The sequence below is a fragment of the Macrosteles quadrilineatus genome, unplaced genomic scaffold, assembly GCF_028750875.1.
Source record: "Macrosteles quadrilineatus isolate MER2022 unplaced genomic scaffold, UCM_ALF_1.0 Scaffold_3__2_contigs__length_128488019, whole genome shotgun sequence".
Taxonomy (NCBI): domain Eukaryota; kingdom Metazoa; phylum Arthropoda; class Insecta; order Hemiptera; family Cicadellidae; genus Macrosteles; species Macrosteles quadrilineatus.
The window spans coordinates 115,888,223-115,914,942 of NW_026542596.1; the positions used below are offsets into that span (position 1 = coordinate 115,888,223).

Consider the following 26,720-nt stretch of genomic DNA (forward strand, 5'->3'; position numbering starts at 1 on the left):
TTGTCTATTGTCTATTGTCTACATAAACAGATACACATACTAAAGATATTGTATTGTGACTTTAAACTTTATCTCTCAGGTAAGCTTGGTGAACATAAAACAAGAGTTATGTCTTGTGACCTTTTAAACAAGAACACTTAATTTTGTTGAAGGAAATCCCTCCAGTATAAAAACTTGTGTCTTATTAAATTAACTCTTCACAAAATATTTTGGCAGGAGTATTTTTTAAGGATGCTAAGCTAAAAAAAATTATAACTATTTTCTACCTATCCACATTATCAACTAATCATAAAAATATGCATAACAAGTACAGTATACTTCCTCTCTTTTATCAATGACCACCAATATACGACATACATACTTCCGTCACTTAGTTCAAAGCCACACAGATAAGCCACAAATTGCTGATGAAACGCTGATCTGTACATATGCTGTTGTTCGTGTTGTATTTTTTTAGTTGTTTATGGTACTGTGGTTAACTAATTTTGCGCTCATAATGTGAAACGTATCCATTCATTTTTGTACTAACCTCAGATGGTTCGATTCATTTTAGTTCAGACGAGGTTCTAGTCCCAAGGTATCTGAATGTTATGAAGTCTACTGTACCCTGTAATTCAGAAATTCAAGTCCCACTAGAAGTTAGCCATAGCCTGGAATACGAGAAGTGAATCTGGTGAAGTGACAGAAAGCTTCAGCGTTTCTTGACTGCCGAGAAAGATGACTGATCCTCGACGAAGAATGATTGAGGGGTTGTTGACGTTGTTGGTGAATGCTTCCGCAGTCCCAGAAACAACCAGACAGATAGACGCAGACACGCGGGGAGTCAGTGTGTGTGAGCCTTGCGCAGGAACCTAAATCACAATGGAAAATGGTACAATGGTACTTTGATGCTACAGTAGAGTCCCGCAAACTCGGCGTAACGTGGATTGGAAGGGTGCCAAGTTTGTGAAATGCCGGATTATTGGGAACTAGGGTTAAAAATAAGATCAATACAATTTTAAAGCTTTTCAACCGCCTTTTTTATATAACAAGCCAGTATTAAGTGATCAGATATAGTACAACAAATCCTTGGTACAGAGTTGTGAATTATATGACTTGACCTGGCTTGAGTCAATGTTTAACTCGGACTCAAAAAATCACTAATTATCTTAGCCAGGTGATGGCCGAGTTTTCCAGACTGCCGGGTTATCGAGTGCCGAGTTTGCGGGATTCTACTGTAATTGAACTATTTGAACCCTAAAAAACTGTCCACACTAAATGTAAGGAGTGTGTGATGTGTAAAAAAAAAACTTTAACTATTTTAAATTTTAAATCAAATTTTCCCACAAATCTCAAAGACTTCACCAAATTAAATTATTTACCAAAAAATATCTTATCCATTTTACTCACACAAATTACAGCGACCGCAAAGTCAGGCACTGGTGGTCGGAACACAGTGGTGAACTGGTCCTCAGTCTGTCCTGGGAACAGCTTGTTGTCAGCTGGCTCACAGATGTACGACAGCAGACGACACAACGTCGGGACGTCTTTCAACTTGGGTGTCAGTCCTGCACGCACGGTGTTATCTGAACATGCCATACACTCCACACAATCTGTGGGCATAAATGTTGGTAACAGTTAGGCCTACTTTCACTCTACTTTAAATTGTGATTAACGTACATGTAATTGTTGTAATAACTCCGCCAATGCAAACCTGCAAACTAAGCGGAACCATAGATAAAACATACTCCCTTAGTAGATTTCTCATCCTTAAATGGAACAGCTGAAGACAATTTTATTGTTAGTTCTGTACGGTTTATGTAGAGGTCGTGTTTTGTTTACAATTTGTTTCCCGTCATTACAGCCATTTAAAACCTCGTTTAACCAAATAATACAATCTAATCATAAACAATAACTTGTCCCCTAGTTATATAACCAAACAGTTAAGCACAAATCAAGAAATTAACCCTAAAATAATAGAAACAAAATGTCGTCGACACTAGCGCCCAGTGTGGCGTACATGAACTAGACATGAAAAACGAGCTTCAAAATTTACAATGGGATAAGAAGTCTACTTGTGTTGGTTAGTCTATGGCGGAACTCCACTTTGCCTGATCGGATGTTTACTAAAATATTGCCTTTAACATTTGAGATTCATTCCCTATTTAGATATCGTTAGTTAAATAAGAACTTAGGTTACAATTACAGCTACAGGCAAGGAAAAAGTGGTTAGTATTAATAGGAATTAATAGGGCCTAGTAGCCTATTAAATAAATAAATTTGCAAAGAATGATCAAAATATACCCATACACAAGCAAACTACAACAACAGTTAAATTATTCTTTGTAAGAACAACATGAGAATTTAAAATGTACAGTACTGTATTTTAAATTTTCCCCGTAATCTTTGAACCCTTACCGCACTGTAGACGAATATACTCGCCGAAATTCCATTTGCTCAAAGCGCTATGGACGACTATACTCGCCTTATAATACAGAGTGCAGCAGCTATTGGGGAACATCTCGAAAATCACAATAAAAAAATTCCCCCTCCTCTGATTGTTCAAAATGGCGGCGCGCTACGATTACCGGTCTCTGCTATGAGAAATGCCAGTGCTGTGGACAGACTAGAACTCACATGTGTTTAGTTAACTCAGACTCCACCGGAAACCTTATTCTCCGCTGTGACCGCTTTATTGTTATTATCTTCTATATATATATAAAATCCAATGTATGTTTGTTTGTATGTTTGTATGTTTGTTTGTTTGTCCTTTATGGACTCCGAAACCGCTAGACAGATTGTAATGAAACTTTCAGGCATTATTAAGAATTATTCAAGGATGGTTTGTTTGTGGCATAATGGTGCCACATTTTGGTGACCTGGTCGTGTGAATTAAATTCCAGACCAAATCGTTCTTGTTGGAAACGTTAACTGAACACATTTATTAATACAGAGGCTCGACAATTTACCGCAATTCACAGGCCCTAAGAGCCAGCTTTGATGATTGTTTGATTAAATAATGCATTTATATCTCAGAAATATCTTGATTGTTCAACATATGAAATAATTACTATGTAAGTCAACTAGACACAACGTGAATTAACATTTGAATTAAATACGAATAACTAATGATGGAATAAATGACATATTGGATTTCCCTACATGATCTGAAATTACATATTAACAAATACTACTACTACGACACAATACCTCAAGGGGGCGTCCCCCCGTTTCCCACTAATTTAGAGATCCATCTTGTCCGAACGAAGGCAGGCACACGACAGAGCGTCGGTTCCCTGCTTTTTCCCGCCTGCCCCCTGCGCATGCGCGAGCAGCTCTGGGGTTGAGACTAGGCGGGACATTTAAATACTGGTTGTGTTGTGGAGATTGACACCACATGTTTGAAGTTTAAACAAACCAAATAACGTTTAAATAAACGCCCCAGTAGTTTACTATGTTAACCTTATGAGTACTCATATTTAAATGGAATTAAAGAATCTTAACAGCTGGTTCAACTAAACAATTTGATTCTGTGATGTTCAATAGCATTAAAAAGTTAATAGGTTTACCAACAGGGTGCAGCACAATTTTTTTTTTCATTAATGAGAAGAGCTAATTTGCAACCATCAGGTGAGTGAGCGTAGCAAACGAACTTCAACCTGGAGGCGAGTTAGCGTAGCGAACGAGCTAACCTGAAGGCAAGTGAGCGCAGCGAACGAGCTCCAACCTAAAGGTGAGTGAGCGTAGCGAACGAACTTCAACCAGGACGTGATTGAGCCAGGGTCAATCCATATCAAGTGGTCCAGAAATAAATTAATTGGTTGCTTCAAGATTTTTAATTTTTTTCATATTTTTATCCTTAAAAGTACATATCATTAGAAGTACAAAAATACAATTATTTTATTTTTATTTTATTTTCCTACTGTATGGCGGCCATTTTTTTTATAGTCGAATACCCGTTTTCAGCGATTTCAGAGCTCTACGTTAAATTAAATATCTCTGGTTCTACTAATCCTAGAACATTAAAATAAAAACCAATCTCTTCAGAAAGATCTAAACTTTAATATGGTAATATAGTTATGCACTTAAAACTAAATATATAGGTATAAATACCTGTTTAAAGTTTAACGCAACGATGTTACGAAAACAGATTTTTAACAATTTATTTTTTCATAAAGGCAATTGACTATGTGTTTGTTATTTTTTTATCTGATAGTTATAGGTGTGTACTCCAAATTATCAAAGTTTCAAGTTGTGGACATGCATAGGGTTTTAAATATAAATTTTCAAAATCTTAAAATTTTCCAAATTTCAAAAGTTTGACGCTTAATATCTCTGTTGGGCATGAAAATAAAAATTTCAAATTTGGCTCAGATATAGTACTAAGTAAGAGTATTATCCTGTAATAATTTTATTTTGTAACATCGTTGCGTTAAACTTTAAACAGGTATTTAGACCTATATATTTAGTTTTAAGTGCATAACTATATTACCATATTAAAGTTTAGATCTTTCTGAAGAGATTGGTTTTTATTTTAATGTTCTAGGATTAGTAGAACCGGAGATATTTAATTTAACGTAGAGCTCTGAAATCGCTGAAAACGGGTATTCGACTATAAAAAAAATGGCCGCCATACAGTAGAAAAATTAAATAAAAATAAAATAATTGTATTTTTGTACTTCCAATGATATGTACTTTCAAGGATAAAAATATAAAAAAAATTAAAAATCTTGAAGCAACTACCTTTGGACCACTTGAAATGGATTGACCCGCCATGCAAACGAGCTCATCTTGAAAATGAACGAGCATTTGACATAAAACCACAATAGGACAGAACGACGTCTGTCGGGCCAGCTAGTATTATTATAATTATAAAAAATAATCAGCTTTACCAATTAGAAAAAATATTTGTTAGGTGTATGTAGCGTTATGGTCAAGGCTATCCAACAAATCTGCAGCGATGTAAGGGTTAATCGTACAACAACGCTTTAATATACTAAATTATTGTTTGTTTTTCTGCTCTATACAGCAGCAGTAATGAGAATTTGGCATTTTTATGCTTAAAGGGTAAACATTTAAATACACAATGTATGAAATGTTTTACAACTCAATAACACCTCCCTCCCGCAACCTGTTATTACTGGTTTGCAAACTCATCCAAGTATATCCAGCCCTATGCGTTCATGCCAATTTCTTTTAAAATCTGACCAAAATTACTCGAGTTATCGTCTCCAAAGACTATATATGTAAAAATGTTTACATAAAAATAGTGTTTTTAGCCTCTGGTGAGACCAAAATTGAATCAGTAATTTGGTCCCGGGTCTAGGTCTTACCTTGCCAACAACGGTAATAGCTATTTCCCTATAGGGAAAGTTCAGTCAAGTCTCGAAATTTCGGGAAATTTTAAATCTCGTTACACGAGACGAGATTTCTTTTTGGCCGAGATTTTTATTGAGACGATAATAAAAAAAAAAATTAAAAACGCCTGCAGAAAGTCAATGCAATACCCGCAATACAGGAGCGTGTTGTAGTTGCGTTTCCTTTGCGAAGGCGTTCTTATTTAATTAATTCTTTAAATGTAAATATCACTTTAATTATTTTAATAATATTACTTTAATGACATTTGAAAAGTTTTGTTAAGTGTAAGCAGTGTGAGGAATGTTTTATTACTATAAAAAGTCAAAACAAGTAACTATTTTATAGAAATTAATATTGCTTTTATTTTATGATTTATTTTATTTTAGGATAAGTTGAACTCTATCCTAACTAATATCACTATGTTTCCTAATCGTAGGCATTTTTAATAAGTTAGGCGTGATTAATAAAAAAATTTTATGCTGATGTTTTTTAATAAAAGATTGTAAATATCTATTATATTATTAAAGTGATACAATCAAATTTTATGTAAACGGTTAAGGCCATTTACCAAATAAAAATATAGGCATATGGCACATACAAATGAAGCTTAGAGTGTATAGATTTGCCGAAAAGTATTGATATGGACGAATTTCCTAAGGGCTCTGTCCCACAGGCTGATTTCCAAAGGGCTACGCCTGCCATGTTTCCTAAGTTTACATGATTTAATTTAATTTACTTAATGAAACAGCTGGTCAGTACAATGAATGGTGTTTGTTTATTTACTCGAAAAAGATGTTTGTGAAGCTTTATGTAGATTTAGGAGGGTTATGTTTGGTTTTAAAGAAAGTTTGTATACGTTTTGTATAGAATTGTGCAAAGTTTCATTTTGTAATTTATACAGTAAGCTGAATGTAAAGAGGCTTGACTAAAGTTGAAGAATTATGGTAAAACATGTCATTCGTGAAGCATCAATATGAAGCAATTTATGTTATTGCTACACTAAGGTATGTTGTCATATTCTTTTGGATCTATTAACATAAAAAGTAGGGGTTTGCAAGTAAGAAGGAACTTTTAAATCAGATATTTTCAAACTAAATCATAAAGTTGCCGTATTTTAAAACACACATCAGGATTACTTTAACCCTCCGAGTGTCCATAGTTTAGGCCTTAATGTCCACCTATTTTTGGCCCCTTTGCAAGGTTTTATTAAAACGGATCTGAGAAGCTTAAAACAATGTTAATTCTAATGTTCTATATACCATTTTGTTGGGAAAATCATGGGCTTCAATATTATATATAAAACATAAGGAACATTTTTTCAAAAAAAAAATTTTTAGGTAAAAAAAAAATATAATTTCGAAAATTTTCAAAAAAAAAAATAAGTTTGCGCTCAATGAAATTGTATAAATTATAGGCCTATAAATATTTGAAAATAGCCACTTTGTTCTAAATTTAATGAGGATTACAAATATATAATCATATAGCGAGGTAAGTTATCAAATAAATAAGTTATGAGCGAAAAACGGATTTCAGTACATAGCGTTTAGCTAAGAATGCATAGCCTAACCATAGCTAGGAATCTGGCTGATAATTTACATCAATATCACTACCTACTTCTTCAGGATCATCAACCAGCACTTCAAAACCACTTAAATCTTCTTATAATGCACCACGTATATCACTACTTTTGATTTTTAACACTAAAACAATGATAAACGTAATAAAACACATCAGTCATCGGTCCGGGGGAACCTAGCTGTTTACAAATACACGCACGTCAGCTGTCTGCTACAATATTTTCGGAACTAAAATGAATAGCGCTTAGAGACAGACCTCTGGAGAAAGCTTAGAATATTACGGAAAGAACGATACCTAACTCGATCCAGTTCAATCCGATTCAGTCAGTTATAGAGCCTTCGCCGTAAACGATGTTTGTGCGTCTTAAAAGCGACGCGTGACCCTACACAAAGTGTGTTGTGCGTCGTTTTTATGACGCGTGACACTCGGAGGGTTAATAGCTCTCTAGGTCACATTTTCTTCCCGTTGCAAAGCACGGGTATAGCAGCTTGTTCTTGCCTATTATCATTATTTTTGTATTTAAACAGTCATCTAACAATGTTACAAAATCAGGTAAAAATTTTGAACGTGCATTTCCCCGTTGTGTATGAGAAGGGAAATCCCGTCTCGATCTCGTCTCGAAATTTTATGAGAAATAAAAAATCTTGTCTCGTCTCGCCTCGAACTAAAAATCCAATCTCGTCCATCCCTACTAACAACTAAGGAGATTCATAATATAAGCCAAATTCTGAATCATCATGTACACAGAAAATAAGTTGAGATTGCAGAAGACAAAAAGATTCTGGAGGCAATTTGTTGACCTTGAATTTCAGTAAACAAAAGGATAAGTAAGGATCCCTAAGAAAAAAATACAAAGATTTGGACAGGTGATTAAATGTACGTTACTTATTTACAACGATTTTACCAAAACCTAATACAATTTGTTTTTGAAACTTATGGGGATAATAGTCTCAATCCAACCAAAGGTGTCATTTTGATTCTCTTAGTCTCCAACTGAGCTTAAAGGTTCAAATTCAAATTCAAATAGTTTATTGCCATTAAGTATACATGTCATACAATAGGCCAGGTCAATGGAGATAATATACAATTCAAAGTACAATGTACAGAGTCAAGTGTAAATAGATGAATATGCTATACTAATAAACTAATAACACTGGGTTTTTGTACAAAAGTATTTGAAATGTATTGATAATGATGGTAATAATACTGTTTATAGTTAAGCAAACAAGTTGGGTAAGTGCCTATGATAAAATAATCAAGGCTAAAATTGGCAGTGAGATACAGCTTAAAACTAAATTACAATAATTTTTTTAAATAAAGTTGACAGAAATAACATTACTATGAAAAACTATTATATCACAGTTCATGAAACCATTATTACATACTTTAGAAACAATGCCCTACTTAACAATTAGAATTTTACAGAAAATCATCATGTTTGAAAGATAAATTATAAAGATAAATTTTGTACATATTAACTTTTAAATTATGTTTTTATGTAATACTAGCTGTAACCCGCGGGCTTTGCCCCGTTTAACATCTTAATTTTCAAGATTATCTCGTTCGCATGGCTCAATCACGTCCTGGTTGAAGTTTGTTCGCTACGCTCACACACCTTAAGGTTGGAGCTCGTTCGCTACGCTCACTCACCTTTAGGTTGGAGCTCGTTCGCTACGCTCACTCACCTTTGGGTTGGAGCTCGTTCGCTGCGCTCACTTGCCTTCAGGTTAGCTCGTTCGCTACGCTAACTCGCCTCCAGGTTGAAGTTCGTTCGCTACGCTCACTCACCTTTTGGTTGCAAATTAGCTGTTGTCATAAATGTAAAAGAAATAATAGTGCTGCACCCTGTTGGTAATCCTTGTAACTTTAATGCTATTGAACATCGTAGAACAGAACCAACTTGTTTAATTGAAACAGCTATTAAGATTCAATAATTCCATTTCTCATAAGGTTAACATGGGAAACTCCAGAGCCACTGGGGCGGAGCCCGAAAGGATTTTTGAAATAAGAATATGCCTATATGTTAATCGGGAATGTGAGCTATCATCATGCCAAATTTCAGCCCAATCCGACCAGTATTTTTCGAGTTTACTTTTCCCATACACACATACACACATACAGCAACCACCTCTTTTTTATAATAGTATAGATAGATATAATTATTTTTAAGAAATGTAGTAAATGTTTTAATTAGACAATAAAAATCACTGTTTATCCACAATATACCAGATAGGTAGCAGATTTAGAACTCTTTTTCCGCACACGGGCTTACGCCTATGCGGAAAAATATATTTCTTTTTAATTTATATCTGTTTATTGTATTGTTTATATTTTGGAAATAAACGATTTGATAAAAATTCCTCGATAGAGTAGATAGGCCTAACCTTTCTGTTCAAAAAATCGGTCAATACATTTTTCAGTGACTTAATAGGCAAGTTGCGTACATTTTCAGGGAGGGCATTGAAAAGTTTGGGTTGTAAATATTTATAGCTGCGCTGTGTTGAGGCCAGTCTTAATGATGGTAACTCTAAATTATTCCTTAGTCTGGTGTAATAATTGTGAGTTAATGAGCGAGATGAGAATTGTTCAATATTTGTTTTTACAAAAATGATATTCTGCAAAATGTACACACTTGGTAAAATGAGAATTTTGTATTCAGGAAAAAAGGTCTTACAAACTAACTCTACTTTTTATGCCAGCTAGGATACGGATTGCTTTTTTCTGTTTTTTAAAAACGTTAACTGCCCCGCTACTACTGCCCCACAAAATTACCCCATAAACTAAGTGACAATGAAAGAATGCATAATAAACATTAATTAACATACATAAACTAACATGATTTTTTAACCTCCTGAGCAGAAACAAAGAGTTACTTAACCTTGCAACAACCATTTCAGTATGACTACCCCAAGATAACTGACTACAGTCTAATATGATTCCTAGCAGTTTAGCATTTGATACTTCAGATACAAGATTTGTCTGTGAAAAAAATAATTGAAACAGTTTTGTCATTGTTTACTGAAAATTTATTTGCCTTAAACCAACCGTGTGACCGGTGTGTGTACTGTGACCGTGTGTGTTCGGTTGGCAGTGTGACCGGTCAAAAACAAAAACCGATATACAGGGTGTCACACGAAGAGGTTTATATTTTTGAATGAATATACCAGACATGTTGAACATTATCATGAGTAAGCAGTAAGATTAGCTATGATTTTTATGGGAAAAATCGCTAAAGTTGCACTTTAAAACTTTTGAACCACAGTTTTTACAACAATTAGGGTTGTAACATTTTGTTTAAAGTTAAAAGAACTGTAACATATTAAATCTCCATCAAAACCAGCTGAGCCGTTTTTTTGGAAATCCGATTATTACGTTATTTTATAGGTTTTTGTGTAAAACACACAATGAAAAATTGTTTAAACATTTATAGTGATACCATGGATTAGTAGGTACCTACTACCTACATAACAAATTTCATCAAAATTGAACCACAGTTGTTGTCTGTAGTTATGTAGCCAACATCCACACAGACATGTTTTTGAAAAAAACTTTTTTAAGTTCAGGAAGATTCAAAACACCCCTTTTTAGTGATTATGGAGATATTGCCACCAAAATTCTAGGGGGAGAAACTAATAAGACATTTTTAAATAACCCCCATTGGATACTTCACCAATGGGTTTTGATAACTCATCATTATCATCAATTGAGAAGGGAAATTTGAAAAATTTACAACTACATGCAAGATTTTTTAACACACCTCCGTACAGGTAAGCGTGTATCTCGTTGGCTGAGAGATACAGAGCTTCTCCAGGCCTCAGCTTCATGTAGTTGAACAAATAAGGTCCAAACACTCCTATATCACCAGGGAACTGCCCGTGCAGTCTTTCTACCAGGTCTGCTAAGTGGGAGTCTCTTGACGACTCCTCTGTAACAGAGAGACTTTGTAAAACAAAAGGCACTGGCACTAAAATAATTTAATTCATAAGATTCTCCTTAACCCCCAAAGCCTAAGGATAGGAAGGAATTTGGAAATAGAAGCCAAATGATATATATCAGCCATCAAGAATAACATACCATAACAAAACCTTTAGCCTAACTTTACAGCTATTTATGCGAGCATGACTCAACTAAATTGGTTTGTTAACCAAGTTTTTTTTCTTATTCCTGAAAACCAGAATAGAGTAAAACATGAGTGAAATTTTTAGAAAAACCTTTTTATGTTTGAGGGCTGACTTGTCAATACAATAAACCATAGCTATACTGGTTAGGTGGTTATTACATTTATCAGTAACAAAGATAGGTTTGTGGTAAAAGAAAAGGTAGCCTATTCTTGGTAAAGAGCTTTGCTTTGGACAAAAATAAGTTTGTGTCTTCACACTTAACATTTATACATTTATCTGGAGGAATTGTCTGAATTATATTACATTTTGTGCACTTTAAAAAAATGGATTAGGCTATCCTTAACACGTTTGCAGCGGTCGTCAATGGCCGGCCGCAACCCGGTGGCAGCAGCAGCCAATGCCCTGCGAAGATGAGTGCATAAAATTGTTTAAATTTAGTTTCGTCCAATAGGAGAAACATATTTAACATGTACTGCGTTTCAGTTGTTTTGGAAGTAGTTTTACAAGAAAAGAACCCAACAGATAGCAGCACTAAACAGTAGGCTCTCAGTATGTCCAAAAATGGAGGGAAAAAGCAGGGATGAAAAATCTATATAGACCATAGAAAAATATCGCAAAAAGGCATCAAGCGTAATTTTAAGGTTCTAGGTTTTTTCCCCATGCGTCACTAGGCCTACAGTAGTTTTATAATTATTCCATTCCATTTCACTAAATCCAAGCCAAAATCCCAAACTACACTGAATTTGAAACAATCCCTTACAAAGACAAAATTGTCGTATCTGAAACGAATTATATTAAATCAAGTTGAAAACTGGCACAATACGCAGCAATCGTAAACAACGATCACCATGCGAGGCTGAGCTCACACTGAAGCAAGGTTGTTACAACATTTCCTGCCCCGTGCCAGTGGTGCCGTTGCGGCTGGACGATAATTCCCGACTAACACACTGAACGTGTTAAGAAAAAGATTTATTGTGTGTTTGATGGTTTAACTCTAAAATTAATCAATTCTCTAGACCAAAACCAAAAGGTAACTTAATTTTTGTATGGATTAGTTAAATACTGCAGTACACCATCCCCTGTTCTTCCATAGAGTAATTTCGGGGTAGTGAGGATCTTTTAAGTAAAGAAAATACTGATGCAGCGATGACATTCTGTAACATCCAGTGAGGATTAACGTCCGTACTAGTGAGTACTACGACTATCCGCAGTATTATCCTGATAATTAGACCAATTCGTTAATACCAAGGCAAAAATGTGGTTCGGATTCCACTATAAACTGTAGGTCCCTTAGTTGCCATTCGCTGTATGGGCTATTAATTAACAGCTGTGTCTAAGGAATGTCGGCCTTAGTCACTAACAAGACTACAAGATCACGCCACTCATCCTACACTCATCTCCATTCATACTTGGCTTAAAATACCTACTATGTATGGTCGCCATTTCATCAAACAGTATTAACAGTATTAACAAGCCAATTTAAGTTGAAACCCCTTTAAACATTAAATAAATACCCTACCAACGGTGAATTAAAATAACTTATACAACAACAAAAAATATTATAACCAGAGGTATACCAGCCAGAGATTTTTGGCCCACAGTTGTGAAGACATCATCGTCTTTAGCGATCACACAAAATCATGAATATCTTTCTCAGTCATGGAAACGTCATCACTGTCTCATCTGCGTTATTGGCAAAATCTTAAATATTGCTCAGTGGTAAGGTAACACAAAAAGTTATAATCTTCTTCTGCTACCAAGTTCACTCCCAGTTGTGTAGACATCATTATTGCCTCCCACATTGGACATTATCATCGTCTTACACTACAGGATTAGGCTACAGCAAAATTATGAAATTTTTCCGCAGTTTGTGAAGACATTGTCATGGTGTCCTTGGGTCACAGAAAAATCCTGAATATCGCTCAGCAGTAACAGAAATGTTATCATCGTCTTCTGTGATCGCAAAAATATTCTGATCTGGGGTCGTTTAGGCACCATGATTGTCTTCCATGGTCACGGAAATGACATCAGCATCATGCATGATCACGGCAAAACCAGTAATCTTACGTCCAAAAGATCTTCATAAACATGTTGGGTTTTGGTATCAATCTCCTTATCGAAATTTGACGATTGATCCTCTTGACATTGATACAAATTTCTAAGCAGGCATATAGGTGGTATAAAAGATCAACTAGGCCACCTCTAATTTACATGCCAAGACTAATTTAATAATAATAGGAGGAGAGACCTCACAAAGAAGACCCAGGTCACAGAAAAGTGATTTGCAATTATTTCTATAGTTAGGCTATTTACTACCCTGCGTGTACCTTGGTACTTTTAATTTGCACTAAATCACTTACCAAGAGATGAAATCCTGTTTGACAGTGATGAAAGTGCAGATTGTACTTCATCTTCTGATTTGGTCATAAGTGATTGGAAACAGACTTTAAGAGCGTCTTGCTGACGGTCTTCACTGCATGTCATCAACACGTCAACATTGTCCTGTCCCATGCAACTTCTCAGTTCGGGAATACCTGAGGGGAAGTCCACGAGAAGATTTACTTATTCTTTGTCAATTGTAGTAGAGGGTAGGAAAAACTCCTTTAATTCCTAGGTATGAATGACTGGTACTAGAAAGTATTCTAGACGTATTTAGACATAATTACTGCATTGCACTAAGGATTGTTTGTTAATTTAACAGATAGGTAGCCTAAATTTTTACCACCATGCAAAAATGTAGGCCTAATGCGATTTAACTTAAAAACGTTTTCCAAAAGGGAAATTTTCAGTACTATTTCAATGGTAAATTTGATCATAAAAACACATTTAGTAAGTTTAGAGCTTGAGTATGAGACATTAATTTTATTATTAAACTCTAGAAGTTGAGGATGCTGGTATGAGTATAGGTATGTTAACTTACGGTCCAAGAACTGCTTGATTTCATCCAATGGACGAAAGCCACAAAGAGCTTCAAAATCAGTCAAAGCAACTGCCATTTCAGGTTTGTGATTTGGATCTTTGTAGATGTCTGGAAAGAGTTGATGCAACTCCTCCGCCTCCCACTAAATATCAAAAGGCAGTATAAATTGTTAATCAGAACAATGAACAAGGCAAAAATAATTGTAGGCTACATTGGCTTGATGAAAGCAAAATTGGATAAATCAAGGAACACATTTGTCTACAGCTGTATGAACATGTAGGTTTATTGTTCCTGCTTCTTCTTCCCTGCTCCAACAATTGATTTAATGCGCAAAAGCATTTACGAAAAGAAGGTTTATTTGCAAACAAAATAATACCCATCGTGGATGGGACAGTGACAGCGAGGGACACACACCATATGGACAGTTTTTCAGGTTTTTCAACCCATGCTTTGCCTTCAATAAATTTAGCAGTTCAGTGCAATTCACTAGGAAATAATGTAACTGATGGTAAATCCACTTCAACTGATACAAGTAATGTACCTTTTTTAGAAAATGTAGTAAAACCCGTAGTAAATGCAAGTTGAAACAATGTAATAGAAAAAAATAATGATAGTCCTTTAGATACTGTTTGTTTTAAAGATAATAAAAATGTTTGGTTGATGCATTTTAACATACAGGGTGGTATAACATTCAAGATTAATATGTTAAAAATTTTTTTAGAAAATACAAACATTGATATTGTGTGCTTAAATGAGCATTTTCTGGATACAGCTAATGTTAACCTCCTGAATACATTGGTAAATTATAAACTAGCAACATACTTTTGTAGATCACAGGGTACTCATGGTGGTACATGTATTCTTATTCGGCATAATTTAGCTTTTTTAAACAGAGATGATTTAAATATTTATTTTGAAGAAGCTGTGTTTGAGGGTTGTGCAATAGAAATACCTAGCCTAAGAAGTATTGTAATATCATTATATCGTACACCAGATAGGGCTAATATTAACAATTTTCTCTGTAAATTAGAAGCTTTGCTATTGTTGCTAAGAAAAGAACTAAAAAAAAAAAACAAATTTATATCGCTGGAGATTTTAACATTAGATAACTGTAGGTACCCTACTCACAAAGATTCGTTTCTTAACATAATTAGGCAATTTGGATTTAAGGAAACTTTTTTTGAGCCAACACGGATAACACCTACAACTAATACCTGTATAGATAATGTATTAATTAATATGAGAGTTGAACAACACCAAACTTTAAATATGGAATTAGGAGTATCTGACCACAGAGCTTTATTTATTACATTAGATAGTAATATTGAATTTAGTGGTGACTCTGTTGATTTTAAGAAACTAAGCTATAGTAGGTCTTTTTCAGCCAAAAAAATTTATCAGTTTATGGCTACTTTAAATGAGGAAAATTGGAATTTTAGTGAAAATAATTCAGTTCAATGTAATTTTAATGATTTTTTTTCTAGATTTAAGATGATTTTCGAGAACCATTTTCCACTAAAAACTTGTAAAGCAGGACACCGAAAAAACAACAGAAAAAAATGGGTAAATTCAGAGATTAGAGAATTAAGTGTTAGAAACAGAGAATTGCAAGCCTTAGCAAAACAATCTGATAACCATGCCTTTAAAGAGTATTGTAAAGTTTTTAAGAAAAATTTCAAAGCTGTCTGTTCTAGGGCGAAAAGAAATGCAAACACCTCTTTTATAGAGAAAGCAGACGATAAAAGTAAGGCAGTGTGGTCAGTTGTTAATGGAGAATTAGGTTTAAAGGCAACTCAAGAAAATAGCTTTTCAGACATTGTTTTCCAAAATAAGTGTTTAAAAGATGGAAATAAAATAGCTGATATTTTTAACAATAAATTTACTGACATTTGTTTAGAGAATGAGATTTCACCATCAAGGGAAATGGCAGTTAGATTTGCAATGAAAAATAATGAGTGGAGTCAAAGTTTACCAGTTTTTCACTTCAGTCCAGTAGATGAAAACCATGTTAATAAAATAATCAAATCATTGAAGAACAAGCGATCTTCAGGATGGGATGAGGTTCCTTTGTTTTTATTGAAAAAGATTGCCAATCAAGTTTCAAAACCATTAACAAACATTATAAATCAGTCACTCATTTCTGGAATATTACCTTACCAAATTAAATATGCAGAAATAAAACCATTGTTTAAAAAAGGAAGTAAATTGGATATTGACAATTATCGGCCAGTGTCCTTGCTTCCTGCATTTTCAAAGGTTTTTGAAAAAATAGCTAATAAACAAATCTTATCATTTTTTGAAGACAATAATTTATTTATCAAGGAACAATATGGATTTAGAGAAAATAAGAGCACAGTTTTAGCGATAGCAGATTTAATCAGGTGTGTATCGGAGGGCTTGGATGGATCGCAGACCACAGCTGGTGTGTTCTGCGATCTATCCAGGGCTTTTGACTGTGTGGTACACGATATTCTTCTTGATAAGTTAAAAGTTTACAACTTCTCTTCTTCCGCATTATCTTGGGTTAAGTGTTACCTATCTGGTAGACACCACAGAACTGTTATAAAAAAAAATGACATGGTTTTTAAATCTGAATGGAGGAAAGGAACGCGGGGTTGCCCCAGGGCTCAATTCTTGGTCCTATTCTGTTTTTAATCTATATAAACGATTTAGCAAAAAATTTTGATTTCAAAATTGTTCTGTATGCAGATGATGCTACAGCCATTCTTAAATCAAACAACATTTTAGATTTACAGCAAATTATTCAGAATTCCCTAACAGATTTGCAAGTGTGGTTCAAGGCCAATGGTCTTAAATTAAATAGTAGCAAAACTAATGTAATCAATTTTAGCACTACACGAAGACAGGAACAAAATCTTAATCAAATAATATTAAATGATGATCACCTTCCTATTGTAAAGTCAACAAAGTTTTTGGGTCTCGAGGTTGATGAAAAACTAAACTGGAAAACATATATTGGTATTTTGAAAAAAAAATTAAATTCCCTTTGTTTTCAAATGTTTGTTCTGCAAAAAATTACTGACTTACAGACGAGATTGATTGTATATCATGCATTGTTCGCTTCTTCAATGCAGTATGGTGTTGAACTTTGGGGAGGTAGTTCAGGTATGGAATCTGTTTTTAAATTACAAAAAAAGTATCTTAGAATCATGACAAATTCTAAACCTAGAACATCCTGTAAATCTATTTTTTTAGGGAACTCAAAATTTTAACACTACCATCTATGTACATTAGTAAATGTCTGTTTTATGTCAAATCTAACTTTAATATGTTAATGGAAGATCAACACATTCACAATTATCAGACTAGGAACAGAAGTGATTTCCAGTTTCCTGTTCATAGATTAAGTTCCTTTGAAAAGTTGCCACAGTATTTTGGTAAAAAATTATATAATATAGTGATGGGCCGATTCCGATTCTCGATTCCAAAATACTCTCGATTCCGCCGGAATCGAATCGAGCATTCGATTCGAATCTCCGTGGGTTTGGGATCGATTCCGACTCTCTTCGATTCTTTGATAAAATTGGTTAAAATAAGCCATAAACGTCATATAAAGCAACAAAGAAACAAAATAAATTCAGATTGCTAATGATTTGCTTGCAACTCTGAGCAAACAACAAGTCCTGGTCGTATCGTCACTAACTCAGCGAGACTAGAGCGAGCGTATTGCAAAAATAATAGATGCGAACTCAATACAGATAGTAGCCTACAATGAGAAACAGTTAACAGATGGGAATTGGAGATTCGGGCAAACTGGACTGGAGCGAGTAAGCATTGCGTCACAGCTCACAAGACATACAAGGAAAGGGATGAGCATCGATTTAGATCAACCAGTGGTACCAAGGCTACTAACCACGAATACTAGAAAAGTAGAAAAATACCGGTATGGATCATAAACATAAACAAATGACATTTTTGGCCCGAAAATACACATTATTTCACATTGCTTAAATTGAACTGCCAAAACATTTGTTCAACGCTATTCGTAGAGGATTCGGGCCGACAACGTCATTTGTTTATGTTTATGATCCATACCGGTATTTTTCTAGTATTGGTGCTACTAACTGAATCATTGCATCGCTACATCGATCTTATCAGTAACCGATAACATCGTTGTGAAAACATCGATGTTTTTGGGACTAAGACATAGATTTTTTTCTTCAATTTTTCGTCTGGTCTCTGTACTCTCCAGTAACGGAAAGCATCGATATCTCAATTACACTTGGTCAAAAACATCGATGTGAAAAACAACGAAAATCTATAGAAAAACATCGGTGATGCGAAAACGTCTACTATCGATGCTCATCCCTAAACAGAGCTGAGCTACCATTCATTACCAAAGTATAACCAAACACTTCGTATTCGGTCCCGAAACGTCACTACTCAACGAGACTAGAGCGAGCGTCCTATAGCCTAAAAGCGACTTTGGGCTTGGGCTTGGGAATATAATTTTGTACAGTGAATTGGAAGGTTTTAACTACCTATAAATGTTCAAGTGCGCGAAATTGTAAATAAACTTGTTTAGTGTTGCAATCAACGGGTAAATCTTCGAACACTGGGTATTTTAATGGCCGATAGGCAGAGTAGTTTTGCAGGTTCCGTTATTGTCTGCCAACAGTGGCAACACTGATAAAGTGAAAAATACTTAAATGCTAAAATGCTCCAGTACGGACGGCATCAACAAATCGTATTGTTGTGAAATAGTAACTTTTCAATTTGTAAGATCAACTTTAACCCCAAAAGTAAAACGTATTGAGCTTGCCTTGTTTTTAGTTATCGTGATTGTTAGTTTGTATTATTGTTAGGTTTAACTTATTTGGACAAACAAAAATCATGTCTAGAAGGAAACTAGTTTGTTTCAACTAGGCCTACTCCTAGAAGTTTATATAAGGTTAGGTTAGTTTGTATATAAATTAAAAATCAAGAATTGGATAGGGGCTGATTTTTTATAATGATAATGAATGATTTTTTATAGTACATATAAAAGTTATTTTATAATATTCTATGGCTAGTATTTTACAATAACCTTGTAAATGTGTATTGAATGTGTGACATTCTAAATTCTACATATAGATAACATGCTTGGTAAGCTTGTACTGATTTCACAATTTTAAACACATTCATAAAACATAATTGAATTTGGAATCGGAATCGAGTCCGGAATCGAGATTCGAATCTTAAATTTAAGAATCGGAATCGGAATCGGAATCGAGAAATTTTGGAATCGGCCCATCACTAATATAATAAGCTACCAAACAGGATAAAGAATATTGATAATGATCATAAGTTTAAGAAAGAAGTTCAGTCCCTGCTGCTAAACAAAGTATACTATTGTGTAAATGATTTCTTATGTGACACTTTGTAATATGATGTAAATATGTAGCCTAGGCTATATAAAATTAAGGCATTTGATTAAGTTTTTGCCAACAAAACAATTGTATCATCATGTATATTTTGCTTTTAGTTTTTAAGATGTTGACATGTCACCTGTTTTACCAGCTGTGCTGGGGAGGAAAATGTATTGTGACAAATAAAGAATCTGAATCTGAATCAGTGATTAACTAAAATCACAAGAATATGTTAACAAATTACTTTGGAGATCAAGCAACGTTACCTAATGGGCTTATTTTATCTTGATAAAAGAAATTCAGGCCTACTGCTTATTTTTAATGATACGGTATCTCTTTGTATTATGAATGTTCCAATATATTGTGCGGTTGAATCAAAAGTATAACTCAGGGAAAAGTGAACAAACAATATTTTAAAAGTTGTAACCAATGTACCTACTTGTACTTTTCAATTATAATTCATGCTCTTAAGGGAAGGGTTTTGAGAAACTGAATTTTGTGGGAAAGTTTCTCATCAAGACCTTTCATTCAAGTTCGGTTGATGAGTGTGCTGCCTAAGGCTTCCTTAAAAGTTTGTGATCGTTATTATCATTGACCATTTCACATGCAATTGTATTGTCTATTGGGAAATAAAGCTTTGATTTGATTTGATTATGTTTATATAAGTTAAATATAAGTTATATGTCATAAGTTAAATGATCTGTGCCGACGACCAGACTCTTTATTAAAATTGAAAACACTAATGTAAAGGACAGCAGGACACAGTGTCAAATCATCAAATGATTACCTTTAATACTGTAATAGGAGGTGGTGGAAGCGCCGGGAGTTTTGTAATTGTTTACAAAACTTTGATCTTGGTACCTCTTAGAAAAAATAATTGGCTTTAATTTTTGGGGTTCTAGTAATGTGAAAAGTTTGGTTTTGTAATATATATTATTTGTAATCACCACTTTGGTGCAGTTTTTTTGGGAGTTCAGTGTGTTTTGGGACAGCAGTGAAGGGCTGAAATGTCGTTAAGGTGAAGTTTTCCAGTGTTATTTTGTGCGAGTTTATATGTTATGTGCGGGTTGCACGTGAGTTTGATATGTGTTCGTGTTTGGTTACACGAGTGTTCTAAGCGTCATGTGCGGGTTGCACGTGAGTTTGATATGTGTTCGTGTTAGGTTACACGAGTGTTCTAAGCGTCATGTGCGGGTTACACTTGAGTACAATATGTGTTCGTGTTTGGTTACACGAGTGTTCTTTGCGTCATGTGCGGGTTGCACGTGAGTACAATATGTGTTCGTGTTTGGTTACACGAGTGTTCTTTGCGTCATGTGCGGGTTGCACGTGAGTACAATATGTGTTCGTGTTTGGTTACACGAGTGTTCTTTGCGTCATGTGCGGGTTACACGTGAGTACAATATGTGTTCGTGTTTGGTTACACAAGTGTTCTTTGCGTCATGTGCGGGTTGCACGTGAGTACAATATGTGTTCGTGTTAGGTTACACGAGTGTTCTTTGCGTCATGTGCGGGTTACACGTGAGTACAATATGTGTTCGTGTTTGGTTACACGAGTGTTCTTTGCGTCATGTGCGGGTTGCACGTGAGTACAATATGTGTTCGTGTTTGGTTACATGAGTGTTCTATACGTCATGTGCGGGTTGCACGTGAGTTCGATATGTGTTCGTGTTTGGTTACACGAGTGTTCTATGCGTCATGTGCAGGTTGCACGTGAGTTCGATATGTGTTCCTTGAGTTTATTGTGTGTCGTGTTTGGAAGCAAAAGAGTTATTGCGTTACGTGCTAGATGCACGAGGTATTATGTGTTGTGCTGGATGCACAGGGTTTTCATTTGTTATGTGCTGGGAGCACAAGGTGAATTCGTGTTACGTGCTGAGTGCACGAGGTACTTTTTTGCTTTATGCTAAGTGCTAGCTGCACAAGGTTTTTATTTGTTCTGTGCTGGATGCACATGTGTAATGTGTGTTTCAGATGTCGTTTGCTGTGCACAAATGTGGGTATTTGCCTGGTTAAATTTGTGTTGAATCTGGGATCTTGTAGTTCCCAGGTTTCTCGAAGATGTAATTCTGTGGTTGCAGACCTGCTATTTCCACCCTAGAGTGTATATTGTGCAAATAATGTGGCGAACATGTGTGTTAAAATTAGTATGTTTCAGCTCTTTATGCGCGGTAGGTGCAGTGAATGGTGGATCAATATATATTATTTGTAGAAGTAGTTTGAGGGATAATTATTCAAAGTGTATTATGGTGTACTGTTTTAGAAATATATTTGAGTTTAAACATTAATTTGGTAGTAATATATTTTTTTCAGATGGGGATTGTTACGAATGTTTAATACTGTTAATGATTATAGTAGGTGTTTATATGTTGATATTTCAGAGTATAGCACGAGCAAAGTTGCGGTGAGAGAAGTCAGCATGTTTGTAGGCTGAGGAATGCTGAGCGTGGTGTAAATGGCCTCTCTGTGACCTGACCTTACTGACTGCTGACCGTGTTTTGTTACAATGTTTACCTTTTAATACTGATGCTCTAGAGTTTGCTTTGGGAAATCAGCAATGCATGAATGTTTTATTTTGGGAACAAATTTTTGTTTTTACAGGTGATAGATTGTTGGAGAAATTTTAAAAGGGAAATTGGTTTTGCTTACGGGTTAGATTGTAACGATTTGGGCCCAAATCATTTTTTCCAGCAATCTTTTTTTTATGCATTTTCATTGGAAAATTATATATGCCGTTTTTAAGTGCATTTTTGAAATAACACATTGTAGCTAAAATTTAACTTGTTTTTAATATGTAAGCAAACATAATTTCACTCAATGTTGTGAGGAGAAATGACCAAAATGTTGGTAAACCTTTAAACATAAATTATGTAAGCTATATTGAATAGGGTAGTTTGAAAATTTTAAACTATTATTTTGACAATGATAAATTGTGTTTGTGTTTTAAAAATGCTATGGGAAAGTCTAATTTTATTGAAAAATGATTTTGTTTTGTTTTTTCTTTGTTTATACTATTTTAGGGATAAATTGTATCATATTTCACAAAGGTGGCAACTGTATTGGGAAATAATGTTTTTAATTTTGCAATAGTTTCCTCTAGTAAAATTAACAGTCTGGCAAATTTTGAAGACAAGACGGATTATGTATTAAAAGAGTATTTTATTGAGATATATTTTGGTTTTTAGATTTTTAATTATCAGGGACTTCAGTGGGAGACAAATTGTTTACGGTATTTTATTTTTGATTCAGACTTAAATTGCAAAGTACCAGATATGAGAGACAACTGTTAAACTATTCCTTGTTTCGGATGCTTTAAAAGGCCATACTTGAAGAGTTAAAAGTAAACCAATCAGAAATTATATAGGCCTATAATGTTTTGCTATTTAATCGTATAGGCCTATGATTTGTTAAGGTAACACATTCCAAACACTTCTCTTAGTTTCAATAATTTTTGTTTTAATGTTGGTTGTTTTGTTTTGTTCTAAATGTGAGTTTGAGAATTTCTTTAAAAGTCTAGGGTTTTTTTTTTTATAAATTGTATGTTGTATTTGTGAGTTATATGTTTGTGTAGGCTTCCTATTTACCTATCCCCACTGACCAACTGTAGACAAGGCTACAAGAACTTCATGATTTGCCGTGTTATCTTCAACATTGTGATCGGAGGAAGAGACTTTGTCAAACTCAATGAAAACTGGGGAAACGCAGCTGGGGGCAAGGGCTTTTAAGAAGAGGAGAACTTCAGGCTGCAGTACACTCAATCAATGGCAAAGGCAGTCCAACATCATCGTCAACCAAAGTCGATTCATCATCAATGCTGTCAAAGAACGCTGGATGGACTACAGACTATAGACACCGAAGTGGGAGACATCGCAGAAGACATGGCTGTGGTCAAACATCTGAAGACCAACGTTCGAGGAGGCTTTATCGACGCATCTGCTGAGGAAGTCAGCGAACAGTTGGTCAGTTCTTCCCCTCCTAAACCTCATTATAATTTTATTTAGGTACAATTTGAAAGATTTTAATCAGTTTTTGTCATTAATTTTTTTTTCTCTCTCTGAGTGGATGTATCTATGTAGTTGAGACGCTGGGGACATCGTCTGGAGGAAATGGGGGGATGTAATAGGAGGGTCAAATATTGTAAAGAGGAAGTGTTTGGCAATGTTCTGTGAGTAGGCTGGTAGTGTTGTTAAACAATAACTTGTTGTGCTGACCTACTGAAAGCTGTTGCTTTAAGTAGGCCAGTGCACTTGATCAGGGGGACAGTTTTGGTGTGTAGTGTTTGTGTGGTGCACCAGAGGACGGGGTCCTGTTGGGGGAGCTGGAGCCCAAGGCCCTTGGCCTTGGGTCCAGGTAAGACAATGTAAAGGGTTTTCAAAATTGGGGTTTAGAGTCTTTTCAAAATTGGGGGTTAAGCTACTAACTAATTTATACAGTTCCAGTTTACTCTACCTTTTTGATTGTTAGTTAATCTTTGTGTTCTTTGTGTTGTTTTGAGTAATTAATAAAGTTGGGTTTTGTAAGCGAGTGCTGAGTTTCATTCCTGAGCTATGTCACCCAAAGTAGCGGTAGGTATTCCAAGAAGAATCCCTACCGTTACAATACCTATTGATAATATTGATTCATCATGATAGAACTGGTAATCTTCTGCTGGTGATGGATTAACTTTATATATATACTCAGCTATCCAGCATCATTTTTTAAGTAAATTATATGACTAAGTTTATAATTTAATCGGACTAAGTAATTTATTAATAAATTGCCCAAAGTCAAAGTGTAGGAGTTAGGAACTTAATTCAATGTTTAGGGCCCTACAGTAAGGTGAATCTTTCAGCAGTTTATGTCGAATATAAGTTGTTTTTTTGCATAGACTGTAAGGTAGGCCTAGCAACTAAAATGGAATTTTGGTTAACTTATTACTTGGCACCTTGGTGCCTGAAGTATACTGATGTGGTTAAAAGGGCCAAAATCATCTCATTACAACAACATAGGCTACTCAATCTATACAGTGTACAGGTAGCGTTAACTAGGGAAAACCTGATCATACCTTAGAGGGATGCACTTGAATGGAAAGAGCCTTGTTAACTGATAAAACTTTGAACAGAAAGGGTAACTGTGCACCAAAAACTTTCTGAACATCTGCACCAATCAAATGAGGGTGTTCCTTCAGCCAATCGTTCAGACTCTCACCAGATGAGGCTATGAGGGATGGTCCATTAGGATGCGTTCCCATCCACAACTCTGCATATGGTGTCCTGCTGTCAATCTCAAAGGCCACATTGTTTGCTTTTGCCAATCTTGCAGCTTCACTCTCTTCGCCAACCTTTCCCCAATCATATTTCTGAAGATAACAATTCAGCTCCATGATCTGAAATGGTATTTAAACTTAGAGCCCATCTATTTTACAGCAAATTGTAAATCAAGCTAATAAAGCCTTGCCTAGTTAATTAATTTTAAGGTTATTTTAAGCCTTGACAGTTTTAATAAAAAAAATTAAGAGACGGGTACAGTTCCACAGAAAACCTGCGAAATTATTGGTTTGAATATCAATATTTTTTTGTACTAGGACGCTAGGCACAAACCCGGAATTGTTTTTCACATAACTTCAAGCTAGACGTAGGGGTTGCGACATTATCACATAGCCTGGATATTAAATCCATTGGTGATTTGGCAGAGTTTGAAACCAGTACCTCTGGAACCGAAGTCCCGGTTTGAATATAAGCCTACAGCAATTACTATAATTTGGTTTGATTATCGCTTCTATTTTTTCCCTGATGTAACTTAGGCCTAAACATCGCATTGAGTTATGATCTGTCAACGTTTTGATTGGTGTTTAATACTTTATTCTGAAATGGCAACCATCCAAATGTAGGTATTTTAAGCCAAGTATGAATGTGGATGAGTGGTGCGATCTAGTAGTCTTGTTAGTATCTTAGTCTTGTTAGACTAAGTTAACGCCCACATGTTCCTTAGACATAGCCTAATAAATGTAAACATCAAATTGAGTAAGTTAATAGTCTGTTTACATTTTTATTGATAAATTAAACTAACTCTCGTTATCCATAAGTTAGACAATTCAATCAAAAACATACCAAATATATTTTATCAACATTAACTAAGTTAAACAAACAATAACTTGACCAAAACTTTATAAGTTATGATTACCGGATAGTGTTCGAAAATGTTGGTATAGTTTCTTCCGTTTTTAGTAGTAAAAAGTTGGGATAAAACCGATGATGATAAAAAAATGTACCAACATGGTTGTGTTTGGGCTGCACTTTACTTTAGGTCCTACACTCATTCAAATGAAATTATCGATTATTCGATTGTTTCCTTCGATATATCGTTTGGTTAGTTGGGTTAGGTTAATCTTACCTAACTAACCAAACGATATAACTTATCGAACAATCGATATATCGATCGATATTTTCATTCGAATGAGTGTAGGACCTAAAGTAAAGTGCAGCCGAACCAAATTATAATTGATGTAAAGATAACCACATTTTGTAATTAGGCTATCCTTATGACGAGACTGATAGGCCTAGGTCTAGCATGTACCTAATTGTTGAATGGTCAAATAAATTCTTGATATTGAATAAGTTAGGCTATTGGCTATTGCTAGTTAATCTAATAATATATCGCAGGTTCTCTTTAGTATGCATGACTGTTAGTACCTATGAACAGCAAAATCTAAACATTAAACTAAACAAAATAGGCCTAGGCACTCTACTTTTAGCCTCCTTATATAAGTATGCCTATCTGTCACATGTTTATTAGGTGATATTTTATTCAAACCTTTTATCCTTTAGAGGATATTGACTTCATATGACGGTCGCTATTTTTTAAGACTAGTTTTCATTTACACGTAGCATAAATACGTAAACATTACCTTAACCTATTTATTGAACTAAAACTTTTAACTATTCCTCCAAATTTCAAAACAATTTCCAATTTCCCCATCCCATCAAAAGCTGTGTAAAGTAATCGGATAGCGCTGGGTTCACAACGATATGGTAGGCATTCGGTTAAATATCGAGCTTGTTTTCTACCGGATGACAGACATCGACTTTTAGTATCGGCATCGGCTCTGGCTGGCTCACCGCACCGGCTGCCTCGGTGGAATAGTAGGCCAGACTAAACAGGTCCGTGAAGTTGGCGTACCCATATTATTAGCGTATCCACTTTTGATCATACCAATCGTTAGTTCATCGTTAGTTCTCGATAGTTCCCAAATTTTTTCGTTAGTTCTCAAAAAATAAAAAAAGTTATAGACAATAATAAGTGGGTACGCTAACTTCACACTTCCGGGTTCTAGCGCGCGCCGTTTTCTGGTGAGAAATGTTTACATCTATATATCAATCGTTAGTTCTTCGTTAGTCCTCGATAGTTCCCAAATTT

At 34.9% G+C, this 26,720-nt stretch overlaps 1 protein-coding gene across 4 annotated transcripts; it reads right to left on the bottom strand.

Annotated features, from left to right (window-relative positions):
- On the bottom strand, nt 1-26,331 carry LOC128988872 (mannose-6-phosphate isomerase-like). 4 transcript variants are annotated; one of them, XM_054410596.1, is made up of 7 exons: nt 26,212-26,331; nt 24,370-24,690; nt 13,957-14,098; nt 13,397-13,570; nt 10,673-10,840; nt 1,390-1,592; nt 1-851 (listed from the first exon to the last, which is right to left on the bottom strand). In XM_054410596.1, exons 2-7 carry the CDS (start codon nt 24,685-24,687, stop codon nt 633-635), a joined length of 1,224 nt encoding a protein of 407 aa, XP_054266571.1. In that variant the 5' UTR covers nt 24,688-24,690; nt 26,212-26,331; the 3' UTR covers nt 1-632. The 4 variants fall into 4 exon arrangements, with proteins under 4 accessions (XP_054266571.1, XP_054266572.1, XP_054266570.1 ...); XM_054410597.1 differs by having other exon boundaries at nt 1,390-1,565; nt 26,118-26,324; XM_054410595.1 differs by having other exon boundaries at nt 26,118-26,321.
- Between the last annotated feature and the right edge of the window lie 389 nt (nt 26,332-26,720).

What these genes read in the sequence shown, in the direction of transcription:
- LOC128988872 (XM_054410596.1), bottom strand. Translation starts at nt 24,687, where the DNA reads ATGGAGCTGAATTGTTATCTTCAGAAATATGATTGGGGAAAGGTTGGC. An exon ending in AAACAGGATTTCATCTCTTG is followed by an intron (nt 10,841 to 13,396) that starts GTAAGTGATTTA and finishes TCTCTGTTACAG; the next exon opens with AGGAGTCGTCAAGAGACTCC. An exon ending in ACACGCTTACCTGTACGGAG is followed by an intron (nt 1,593 to 10,672) that starts GTGTGTTAAAAA and finishes TTATGCCCACAG; the next exon opens with ATTGTGTGGAGTGTATGGCA.